At 44.1% G+C, this 12,331-nt stretch overlaps 1 protein-coding gene across 1 annotated transcript in view; it reads right to left on the reverse strand.

Moving 5' to 3' along the window:
* The window catches only part of zdhhc17 (zDHHC palmitoyltransferase 17), a gene marked incomplete at its 3' end in the record, with an annotated part of 57,315 nt that overhangs the window by 2,250 nt on the left and 42,734 nt on the right, over window positions 1-12,331 (reverse strand). Inside the window, exons 11-15 of the mRNA XM_080753942.1 lie at window positions 5,369-5,487; window positions 3,496-3,558; window positions 3,209-3,302; window positions 1,758-1,841; window positions 781-938 (exon numbers count right to left, since the gene is read on the reverse strand). Coding sequence (XP_080610068.1) covers window positions 781-938; window positions 1,758-1,841; window positions 3,209-3,302; window positions 3,496-3,558; window positions 5,369-5,487 — 518 coding nt within the window. The remainder of the gene's footprint in view (window positions 1-780; window positions 939-1,757; window positions 1,842-3,208; window positions 3,303-3,495; window positions 3,559-5,368; window positions 5,488-12,331) is intronic.

The raw sequence follows: 12,331 nt of genomic DNA on the forward strand, positions 1-12,331 counted from the left end.
TTTACACTGCCACTGAAATCTAGCCTGAATCAGATCTAAGTCACATCAAAAGTGGAATCCGATTTTTTTTTTTTATAGTCTAAATCCAGACAGGTCACATGCAGGTCACATGAAATCCGATTTTGAAAAACCACATCCAGAGGTGGTTTCAAATCCGATCAGAAGACATCTGTCTCAGTCTGAAAGCAGCAACCACATCCACCCCATTGAGTTATATGCAAGTCACATGCAAGTCACATCAAACTGTCCAAACGTCACTTGCTGCGCGACCCGAGTGCGGAGCGCCGACGTCATTACAGAGCGCGAGTATTTACTATTTGATTACAGCGCATATTACAGCACGCTGAGCACATGAGAAAAACAAGAGAGGAGAGAGAAAACACGTGAGCTAAATAGATAAAACCAGAGAGAAGAGTGAAACAGAAGAGTAAAGAAAAGAAGAGAGAAAAACAACATTGTAACATGTGTTTACTATGGTCTATTATGTCGCATTTCCTGAAAGTGATCAACTAGCGTCAACGTTGTGACGTAACGTCATGACGCCGACGTCGTTACCACAGTAACCAAAACAGATATGTAGACGCAGGGCAGCTTTGGGCTGACGCTGTTAGAATCAGTCAGAACGCACAGATCCGATCTGGTCACTTGCAAATGCAGTGTGAAAAGTCGGGCCAAAAGATCTGATTTGAAAACAAAATCGGATTTGGGCTGGATTTGACTGCAGTGTAAATCCGGCCTTAATGGTCATGTAAAATGTCATGCAGGCGACAGCACACAGACCTGGTACAGCTGGCACATGATGAGGACGGCCACCCACATGAAGTGGAAGACGCTGTTGAGGAACATCCAGAACATCCAGGGAGAGCAGGAGGCGATCTGCGTCAGGTACAGCCAGAAGCCATCCTTGGCGTAACTGGTGGAACAGTGGATCCTCCAGTCTGGAAGGATAGATGGATACCGGCTTTATTATCCCAAAGGGGGAAAATCTGTCCGCCCGGAGGCAGCACAGCAGTTTATTGAATGCTTTAACTATTGAAAAACAGCTGATCTACAAGCTCACAGCGCAGCACCGAGTGCCGCGCTGCGAGCTTGTAGATCAGCTATTTTTTTTTTTAAGTCGTGAAAATGTGTGGAAATCTTTGAATATATATGTATTTTCAAAGCGAACTAAGATTTTGCTTCTGGGTGGTCCCTGGAACTAAATATTTTGAGATGGGGGTCCGTGGCCAAATAAATATAATATTGGGTGACATTCACATGAAAACGTTTGAGAACCACTGACATAGTAGTCTCTCAAGAACAGACTAACTGAGCTCCAGTTAAGTGAAAAGGACCTTTTCTTTGACGACGGCTATAGCCAGATCGCTGTCATAGAAACGCAGGTTTTTCAAAAAACCTTAGAAGGATTCAAAAGACACTTATAGAATCGGGTCAAAATTCTAATTTTCACGATTTTTAAAAAATAATTTCGGCAAAGACGTTTGGTGTAGAAGGGAAAAAGAGTAGACTAAGTGAAATGTCAAGTTAAGTATTGACATTGAAGTGGTTAAAAACGTATCTGAAAACACAAATTGACATGAACCCAAAACACACTGATGATTGTGCTGCCAAACGATGAAACTATAAGGAATCTATGAAAAAGGTGGTGGGGGGTCCCTCCCTGCTTCAACGCTCTCTCAGCTAAGGGGTCCTTGGCCTGAAAACGTTGAGGACCCCTGCAGTAGATGTTTAGGATGCTAAAAGGGGGTTCCACTCACAGGCGATGCACCCGTACATCATCCAGCAGATCATGCACAGCAGGAAGAACAAGTATCCCATGAAGTACCGATGGTTCCCACTTCCTGTAGATACAAAAGACACAAAGAACGGAAAAGTACATTAAAACACCTCACGGTCCAGACTCATCTGGTTATCCTTTCTCTATATCTGCTTGACGTCACGCCATATAGAGTCGGAAGACAGACATGAGAGCAGTGTTGTTTTTCACAGCACATTTTGATTTAGTTTTAGTCAGAGTCTTTTGAATAAAATGTCATTTAGTTTTAGTCATATTTTAGTCACTTGAAAAGTATTAGTTTTAGTCTAATTCTAGTCGACTAAATATGATTTTACATGATTTTTTTGGTTGTGTGGTGATCTACAAGCTTGTAGATCTGCTATTTTCAGCAGGCAACACCTGAGAGCAACCAAACATAAAATTACTCTTCTCCACTAGTCCCTCCCTAACGTTGAGTCTAGTTTTTCATTTGTTGACGAAATTGTCAATATATTTAGTTTTGGTTTTAGTCATCACAGCTTAGTTTTCGTCAGTAAAAAAACGAAAAAAAAAAAACATTTTTCGTCATAGTTTTAGTCGACAAAATCAAAACTGCATGAGAGGATAGTAAAGAGAGGAGGAGAGACTAGAAAAGCCAGGCATTATTTTCACAATAGAACCATGTTATACAAAACGTAATGCCTCAACTCTTATAGTGCTCGTCAGGGTGGGAGGGGTCCCCAGTTAAAATATGATTATTTGGGGGGTCACAGCCTGAAAAGGTTGAGAACCCCTGCTCTATCAAAGCAGCAGAAAAGAAAAGGAAAACACTGGGGGGAAAGAGGGGGATCAGGGTGCTCTGATCTGGTACTGGAGAGCTTATCCAGCTCAGGGGCTTTAGAACAATGCTTCCCACCCAGTAACAAACAACACAAGACCATCTTCAATGGGAATGACTTGCCGTTTGTCTACATTGCTTCCTCACTAAAAGACAAGCGTCATCCTGCCCACCTGGCGTTCCAGAATCATTAAGGACACACCAGGACCCCACCCCCTTCCTTTCCCCATTGTCCCTCTCTTAGCTGCCTGGTCCATTTCAGAGAATGTGTCCATGTCTTGACACACGTGGGCCTTTGGTATGCCTCCTTGCCTGTCTCTCTGACTGTCTATGGCCTCCAACAGTGGACACAGAAACAGGCAACAGCTACAACTTGGCTCATGTTCAAACACTGGGCCAATTCAGCTTCCCCTCCACTTGTCCTTCTGTCTTGTGTCAGACCAGTTAATGAATTCACAAGAGAGGCTTCTTTCAACTTAAGACCATGTGCTGCGCCTTAAACTGGAAATTTGTACTCATAAAAAGCAGATTCTAAATGCGTTAACAGAAATTACAAGCAGCTGATTGTTTAGGAATGGCTGTGTGTTGTTGGAGAGTGGAATGTTGTTACGTACCCACGCAGTTCCCCACCCATGGACAGTGGTGGTCAAACTTGGCGATGCAGCGGTTGCACACGGCGCAGTGTTTGGACCTGATGGGCTTCCGTATCTACGAAGGAAAAAAACACACGACAGTACACACGCATGTTAACATTTACTTAAAAAAACCTGCATTGGTTCGCTGCTCATTCCTAGAATGCTTGGAGAACAATTCAATCTTTTAAATACTCTGAAAAAGGTACAAATGATAGAATGCCTTGGCTGCCAAAGGAGCAGCTTTAGGAAGCAAAGGGACTTCTTACCAAGCAGGTACTGCAGAATATGCTGAGATCCAGGCTGCCTGTCTCTGCTAGCTCCACAATGGTCTGGAGGAGGAAAATAACAAGCAGAGGAAGACATGAGAGAACGGACAGAGCATCAACTAGACCCGTCTACAAATCCTAGTTATTTTGAAGAGGCACCAAAAGAAAAAAATCACAATCACAAATCACACTGGAACTCAGGCTGAGACACACCAAGACAATGGTGACATATGACCGGGAACGCATCAGTGTCACGTAACCACTTTAACCATTATTTTTTTTATACTTTGGCCATTCAAAAATAGCAGATATACTCATAGTGTGGCACAGAGTGCCGAGCAATGAGCTTGTATATCTGCTATAAAAGATTTGCACAAATGTTCCAAATCTTTGAATGTATATTCTTTTAAAGCGAACATTTCTAAAGGGGAACACACACCGGACGCAAAGGCGGCGCGTCAAAACATACAGCCCCATTATTTTCAATGAACTAACGCACACCGGCGGCGTCAGACGTGCGCATCCACGCGTCTGCCGCGCCGATACGCCGCTGTTCTATTTTTCCAGCGTTGCCGCGCGGTGAACATGTTCTCCCATGTGCTGTGTGGCAACGCGCCGCATCCAGTTGGGGTTACCGCGCGGCACTTAACGTGCGTAGATACCGCGACGCTGCGCAGCCGTCCGCGTTCAGTGTGTGCTCCCCTTTACTCAAATCTTTGCTTCTGGGGGGGGACCAAGGAATGTTTTTCGAGCAAAACACATGCTTGCAATGGATTAAGAATCATGAAAAACTAGTTTGACCCCTCATATGCTAATTAAAGCAGATTATCTTTTTGCATTTTTTCCCCCTGTATAGTAAAGTTAACAAAAAGTTGACAACAACTTTAGCAGCTGCTAAGACCAATTTAGCTGTGACTCAGGAAGGGTTATCATAGCAAAATATAATATACAGATATAGATCTGCTCAAAAAATGCAAAGTAATCTTTGCCACCTTTCAGAGAGCGGCATCTCGTATGGCCCATGGACCAATAAGGCAGCGAGAGCTTTGCCTCTGGGCCCTCGGAGGGCAGATCGCCAGTCCAGAGACGGATTTAGGATCACACTGGGCGCTAACGATGGGGGCTAAATTTAGCTCGCTCATCAATCACACAATGGGGGAACCAGAGCCTCTATTATACACATCAGAGTGTGCTAATGAGGGACAGAGCGGCCCGGCGAGAGGAGCCACCGTGGACGCCTGTGGGCTGCGGGCCAAGAGATCAGAGCAGGCTTTCAACACTGCACCAACAAATGAAAAATACCTTCAGACCAATTCCTCTTTTAAAGGGACCCGACAAGCATGCTCTGTGTAGGGGTGGGCGATATGGTGATAAATGAGACGATACAATGTCTCCATGATGTGCTTTTTCAGAGATATCGTATATATCGTGATACAATGAGGGAGCCTCATAAAAGAAATCCTGTTGAATTCTTAATACAGGGACTCAATGCTAAATTAATTTAAACCTATATTTTGGTCCAAATCAGTAGTTCTCAAACTTTACAATGTCAAGGTCTCCCCTTAACTCTAGACAGTATACAAATGAAACTAAATGGACCTGTACGGGTCAATTTGGTTTCATTTGTATATTGTCAGAGTTACATACTTGTAAGGGTCAATTTAGAACTCCCAAAAGGAACCCAGAGAGTCCCTGGACCCCACTTTGAGGACCACTGGTCTAAATGGTCTGTTACTTTTTCTTTTAGTTTTAATTACCTTGTAGGTGGTTGTACTTGAGTTAAGTAACTTGACATTGTGAAGTTTGATCGTGATATTGTATTTTTCCATATCGCCAACCCCTAGCTCCATGTGCGGCTGTCTGGTGCCGTTACCTTTTTCTTCTGCTCCTCTGAGGCCTTGATGATGCCAGGGTCGGACTTCCAGGATTTGCCGAAATTGTAGAAGAGGCAGATGCTGTTTAACAGGAAGGGAACGTGGACGGTGGCAAACGGTAGATGTGCCGTGAGGTTAAGGAACAAAATGGTAAATGGTGCATTTATAGTGCTTTACATTCCCCCATTCACACACACATTCATACACTGATGGCGGAGGAAATCATTCAAGGCACCAACCTGCTCATCAGGAGCAACTAGGGGTTCAAAGCTCAAGGACTCTTTGACACCAACTCTGGGGGAGCTCGGGATGGAACTGGGAACCCTTTGGGAACCCTCTGTGTTCTAATGGCGGTTTCTCTACCCCTGAGCCACTGCCGCCCAGTGGCGCGACAAGGCGGACTACCATTTGTTCCCTTTGTCCCCTAAGAATATGACATCATGAACCCTGGCACTTCACATTAAGCCTGGCCCTGTTACAGATGTTGTCCAAAAATCATGCAGATCGGTACACAGTATCTCTATAGCCATTAAACGAAACGGGTATTTCTTACATTGATGCTCCTACATATTATCATGCAAGCACCAGTTAAAGTTACTTTCCATCCCTCATATACTGTATGCACAGTGCACACCCCATAACCCACACACTGCACATAATTTCAGAGCTCATATCTTTGAACGGGTGAGGGCTAGTTCAGTAATAGTTTGATTTATATTTACAGTCCTTATGGAGATGCATGGGCACATTGAGAGATTACCTTTTCGTCACACTGCATGATGACTGCACTGATGATGTGACACAGGTAAAGTACAGTATCTATCCAAGTGCATCCAAAGCAGCGAAATGTACTGTATACCGGGCACCAGTCTAGACAGTGGACTAACAGATTAAAACGCAACTGTGACTCATCTCCACCCTCCTGCTCTCCACCTGATGGAGAAAGAAGACCTGTTCTCACACTGACTCACAAGTCAAAAGAGAGAACTCAATACTCAAGTCAATTCGCGACCATAAAAGGACACCTCCGGGTCAAGGACGACAAGGCATGACCAGAGCACACGTCCTATTCAAATAGCACTTTGGTTGTAAAGCTATCGTCATATAAGTTAGTGGGAGAAGAACCACTCCAATCACACACATGAAGGTTAGGCAAAGGGACAGGCAGTCTACAATTAATTACATCCCTTGCTGCTGCTGAGAGCAGTCTCCTCTAAGACAGTACAGATGACATGGTAAAGTGCTGCTCTTATCCGGGGCACTTAAATGAAGCTCATAAATCTCCATAATTATCACCATTAAAAAAAGAAAACCCCTGCATGTTGACATTATCCTTTTCACTGCAGGGAGTTAATAAGATAAATACCCTTAAATGACCCGACCGGCCCACCGCGTCAACAGCCGCTGATAACGGTTGAGATAGAGCTGGTTGATCAATGGAGACCATCGTAGCAATGGGCCTTGGATGCATCGTTGAGCAGGCCGCGCTGCTGCGTGTCCAGTGCCCCTCCACGTGCATTCATCTTCTGAATGGATGGGAGGCCAGGGACGTTTCATGAGTCGGCTTTCCCCGGGAGCGGATAGTAAAATGCTAAATGAGATCGGGGGTCAGAGCCTCATCCATCAGCCTGGCCGCTACAGAGACGGACAACGCAATAGTAGAGGGGGTCTTCAACAGCCAGGGGGTCCTCAGAGCTACTACAGGGGGAGCCACCAAATCCTTGTGTGATAGGATCATTATTTTCAATTAAAAACGTTGAACCCTAGCATCCCTATTCTGAGCAGAACTTTAGCCAAAAAATAGCAGATCTACAAGCTCTCAACGCCTCGAAGAGCTTGTAGATCGTCTGTTTTCAGCAAAGAGGTTTGGTGTAGAGGTCAAAAAGAGCAGACCAAGTACAGAGTGAAAGGTCAAGTTTACTCCGTATCGACGACTGAAGTGGCTAAATGTCTGAAAAAAAATTAACATTGCTTCATCTCTCTCCGTTAAGGGTTCCTTGGCCTGAAAACGTTGAAGACCCCTGGGTCTAACCCTAACCCGACTGAAAAGGCATATAACAGTTGCTCTTTTCTTAATGCGTATATGTTTATTCTCTAAAATGTACAAATTGAGTCAGTTTAATTCAAAGCGTGCAATGCTTTGTTAGTTTAACCCATTTAGGCCTAACCTATAGAATAGGGCTAAATCAGAAATTAGCCTACAAAACAAATATGTTGCTACATACTGTACATGTACTGTAAGCCCCTCCCAAACAGCAAAATGTGTTCCCGGCCTGAATGGGTTAAAATACCTTCAATAATTGTATTCATCCTTGCAGTCGTTTAATGTTTACACCAACTCTCTTTTCACATCAAAGTACACAATCCGAGTCAAAGCCCTTTGCTTGTAACTGCTTTCACGAGCAAAGCTTTTTTTTCCTTCCACTTCCACAACTGAGGTAAAGTCTGTTCTGGGCTTGAAAACGAACGGCTTGCTTGCTCCACCCATGATGACACTTGATCTGATTTCATTCAAGAACAGGCCTGAGGAGCATAATGAGACTATAATAGCAGTTAGGGACTGACCTGGCACTTACACACCCATACCTGGGAGACCACACCCACACACACACACACACACCTACACAGCCACACACCCACACACATTTCCACTCACTCAATCTGTGAGGAGGACTGGTCTCAAGACGTGCACTTTGGAGAGCAAAGTGACTCCTACCATGTGTTCTGCGATGAGTACTACTTTGGTGACAGCAGATTTCTTTCGGGGTATTTTCTTCCTGTAGTATAGTGTCAAAGGGAGCCCAACTTGATTTGGTCGCTGTGGCGAGTGCGACCCCGAAGGTCACCGACTCGGGCGCCCGAGCTAAATCATTAGAGCATGCCCTGGTCTACATCTGTGCAAAATGTGGCGCTTTTAGACTGATTAGCACGAAAAATACCTAAGGCCCCGGACTAAGGGCCCCATCTGACAGTTTATCAAACCAGGCCAGGGTAAGAGCTAACTGGGATGTGTCCCTTGATGATTAATTTTACTGAAGGTTTCAGAACAATGAAGTGAGCGTAAGCAATAGCTGTGGGGCAGTAATGGAAACTGGAGAAACCTGTTTTCAACCAGAAATCCTCTGCATCTGAGAGGGAACCTGTGCACAGGTGAAGTACCATGCATAGTAGTACTTAACCCATTTAGGCCTGAACACATTATGACGCAATATTTTATGCTTTAAATGTAAAAAAAATAGCAGATATACAAGCTGCGAGCTCACAGCGCGGCACCGAGTGCCGCGCTGTGAGCTTGTAGATCTGCTATTTTTGAAAAATCGTGAAAATTTGAATTTTGACCCGATTCTATAAGTGTCTTTTGAATCCTTCTAAGATTTTTTGGAAAAAACCTATGTTTCTATGTCAGCAATCTGGCCAGCCATCGTCAAAGAAAAGGTCCTTTTCACTTAACTGGAGCTCAGTAAGTCTGTTCTTGAGAGACTACTATGTCAGTGGTTCTCAAACCTTTTCATGTGAAGGACCCCCAAAATGATATTTATTTGGCCACGTACCCCCATATCAAAATATTTAGTTCCAGGGACCACCCAGAAGCAAAATTTGAGTTACAAACGTTCGCTTTGAAAATGCATATATTCAAAGATTTGCACACATTTTCACGACTTTTTCAAAAATAGCAGATCTACAAGCTCGCAGCGCGGCACTCGGTGCCGCGCTGTGAGCTTGTATATCTGCTATTTTTCAATAGTTAAAGCAGTCAATAATTCCTAGGCCCGCAGGAATACACAAGAAACGGAGGGGGAGAGAACTTTACTCCGTTTGGTCCGGTTTGACTCCCAGTACGTAACACTCCGGATGATTTATCTCCGTATACGGACGCTTACGGACAGCACCCAACTGGACGGACTGAAGATGTATCCGTAGCAAGAAGTACCCATGGCCACCGTTGTCAATCGTAGGCGCAGACGCGCAGTAGTGAGGAAAATTACTTTTCCTCTGCTCTATGACAGCGGTTCTCAAACTGTGTGTCCCAATGAGAAATATATTGTATCAAGAAACGGTAAAAAAAAAGTGAAATCTGTACCCTCGCGGAGTTGCATTTACCGCGAAAATGTTGCCGACAGACAGCAGCTGCAGAACCAGTCCAAACTGTTACAAAACATCACGTCGGTCAAGACATTCTGTGGTTCTGCATATTTTGGCAAAAAAATGCCTACTCTGCTCTAACAGCGGTTCTCAAACTGTGTGTCCCAATAATAAATATATTTTATCAAGAAACGGAAAAAAGGTCGTTACACAACCACTTGAAGAGGACGCCTCGACTCCTCACTCATCACGCATCAACAGTCATCAGCTGAGCACAGACAGCGAGGCACACAAGTCACAAGAAGAGATGATGATGCGGCTCATTTATTACTCGGGAATTATGTTCAATATATGCGCGGGTGTGTACGTGTGTTTTGTTATAATTAGCCTACTCCGGGTCCGCATCCATCCATTAAATTTGTACCCTCGCGGAGTTGCATTTACCGCGATAATGTTGCCGACAGACAGCAGATCCAGTCCAGACTGTTACCACGTATTTATACTGTACCAAACATCACGGCGGGTCAAAAATCTGTGGTTCTACATGTTTTGGCTAAATGCTTCGGTTTTTACACGTGTGAGAACCACCTTCATGTGGCGCGCGGACGCAAACGGGAGCAGAATTGGAGCGGAGAGCGGGTCGGCACATAAATAACGTGCATGTCTACTATGCATGGCGACGTAATTACCGTACGTAGTTCCTCACCCAAAACGTACACAAAATCAACCATACGTAACTATAAATGGCCCTTGAGACTTATTATGCCGTTACTCAGTGATAAGCTATCCAGGTGCAAACAGATAAAGACTGATGGAATGATGGAAAGGCCTGTGGGAAATAAACAATAAATAGCCAACTGCAACAGCAATAAACATTATTGCCGTTTGTTTAATCTAACTGCAGTACCAGATGGGTCATATTTACTTCCTCAAAACAATGCGGATAGCAGCGAGTCACAAAAAACAGGCAAAATAAATAGACCACAGTCTAAGCCTTCCAATACTGCTTTATAACAGTGTTGTCATTAAAGGACTCTTCCATGGCATATCATCACATTTACCACTGCAGATAAAACCACCAAGGTCGATATTAAGGCAAAAAGCACAAATAATAACATATGGAATCCAAAATAATGAGTGTTGTAGGTCAAAATAATCTTCCTGAAAAAAAAGGGGGTAGGCCGACCAACGATAACCTCATTACAATGGCTTTGCAATTGTTTCACAGCTCGACCAACACAACTATTTCCACAATGGGGGCACAATTTAAAAGTCTTCCTTGTTTGTGCTCTCCTCCCCTCGCATTAGAGCAGCAATGAAGCGTCAAATCTAATGTCTGCCTCAGACGATACTCTTAACGCCCAGCTCAGTCTTGTCCTGAAACCATAAACATAGCAGCCACCGCGAAGCCAACGGAAACTCATCGACTTGCTTCATTACACTCAACCAGAGACTTCTGTCACGCCATTTTACTAAACACGTACAAACACTGTGCACGCCATGAGGGCAACAGGCGCAAACTAAGCACACAGGAACAAGTAGCAAAATATTAATTTATTCAAATAGTGCTTCTCTCACAGTAAAAAGCCATTACATAACATGACTAACAAGAGGTTGACAGTAATAGTTTCATTTGGATACCTCCTCTGACCCTCCTCTGACGCCTGTTGCTTGTAACATTTCACAACTTTTAACCAATTTAGGCCTAGAATTATTTAATGCTTTAACAATTGAAAAATAGCAACTCACAGCTAGATTTTTTTTGCAAGTCTTTGAATATATCTTTTTAAAAGTGACCATTTGTAACTCAAATATTTGCTTCTGGGTGGTCCCTGGAACAAGACATTTTGAGATGGGGGGTCCGCGGCCAAATACATGTAATTTTAGGGGTCCTTGACATGAAAACGTTTGAGAACCACTGATTTAGAAGAAGGATTTAGAAGACATTTATAGAATCGGGTCAAAAATATTCAAAGACTTGCACAAAATAGCAGATCTACAAGCTCGCACTCTGTGACGCGCTGCTATTTTTTAATAGTTAAAGCATAAAATAATGGTTAAAGTGGTTCAAAGCTAAAGTGACACAGACTTGCCTAAATGGCTTTAATACAAACTCATTTATTACACTGCAAGTTCTCAGATCACAAATGGGACAAACGTTTTACCAAGACTGGAATCATTTACTGCATAGTGCCGCTACCAAAACAACTGCTTGGGACAGCACAGACTATACTGCCTCTGTTAAAGACACCACAAGCTGCAAAGCCAGCACGCAGATTATAAATGAAGACAAGAATCACCCTAACATCCAAGCACAACGGTCTCCCCGCAACCAGAGTTACTCCTTCGTTACAGTTTTTAGGGATGTGCATGACTGACAATAAGGGAAATATGGAGTGGGCTGTGGGCCTGGTAATAATATAAGTGGTTACACTTGAAAACACAGGTAACCAATGATACAGCCTACGCTCACATCCAGATGGGATCAGGTGGCCGCTCCTTAGTTACAACACACACACACACACAGTGTGTAAAAATGCCAGATGGGGGAGCAGCAAAGTCCGTCTGTCAGATACAAAGGACCGGTACACAGCACAGGAGGTGGTGGGCGGGACCAGAATGCAGCTTGACTGACACCCCAACGTGCCAATTATAGCCTGCGGGAGGGCGGAGGGCTCCTGTCCACCCACACACACACACACACACACACACACACACACACACACACACACACACACACACACACACACACACACACACACACACACACACACACACACACACACACACACACACACACACACACACACACACACACACACACACACACACACACACACACACACACACACACACACACCTCAAAGCCTCTCATTGAA

Source organism: Nannobrachium achirus (assembly GCF_963921795.1).
Source record: "Nannobrachium achirus genome assembly, chromosome: 23".
Taxonomy (NCBI): domain Eukaryota; kingdom Metazoa; phylum Chordata; class Actinopteri; order Myctophiformes; family Myctophidae; genus Nannobrachium; species Nannobrachium achirus.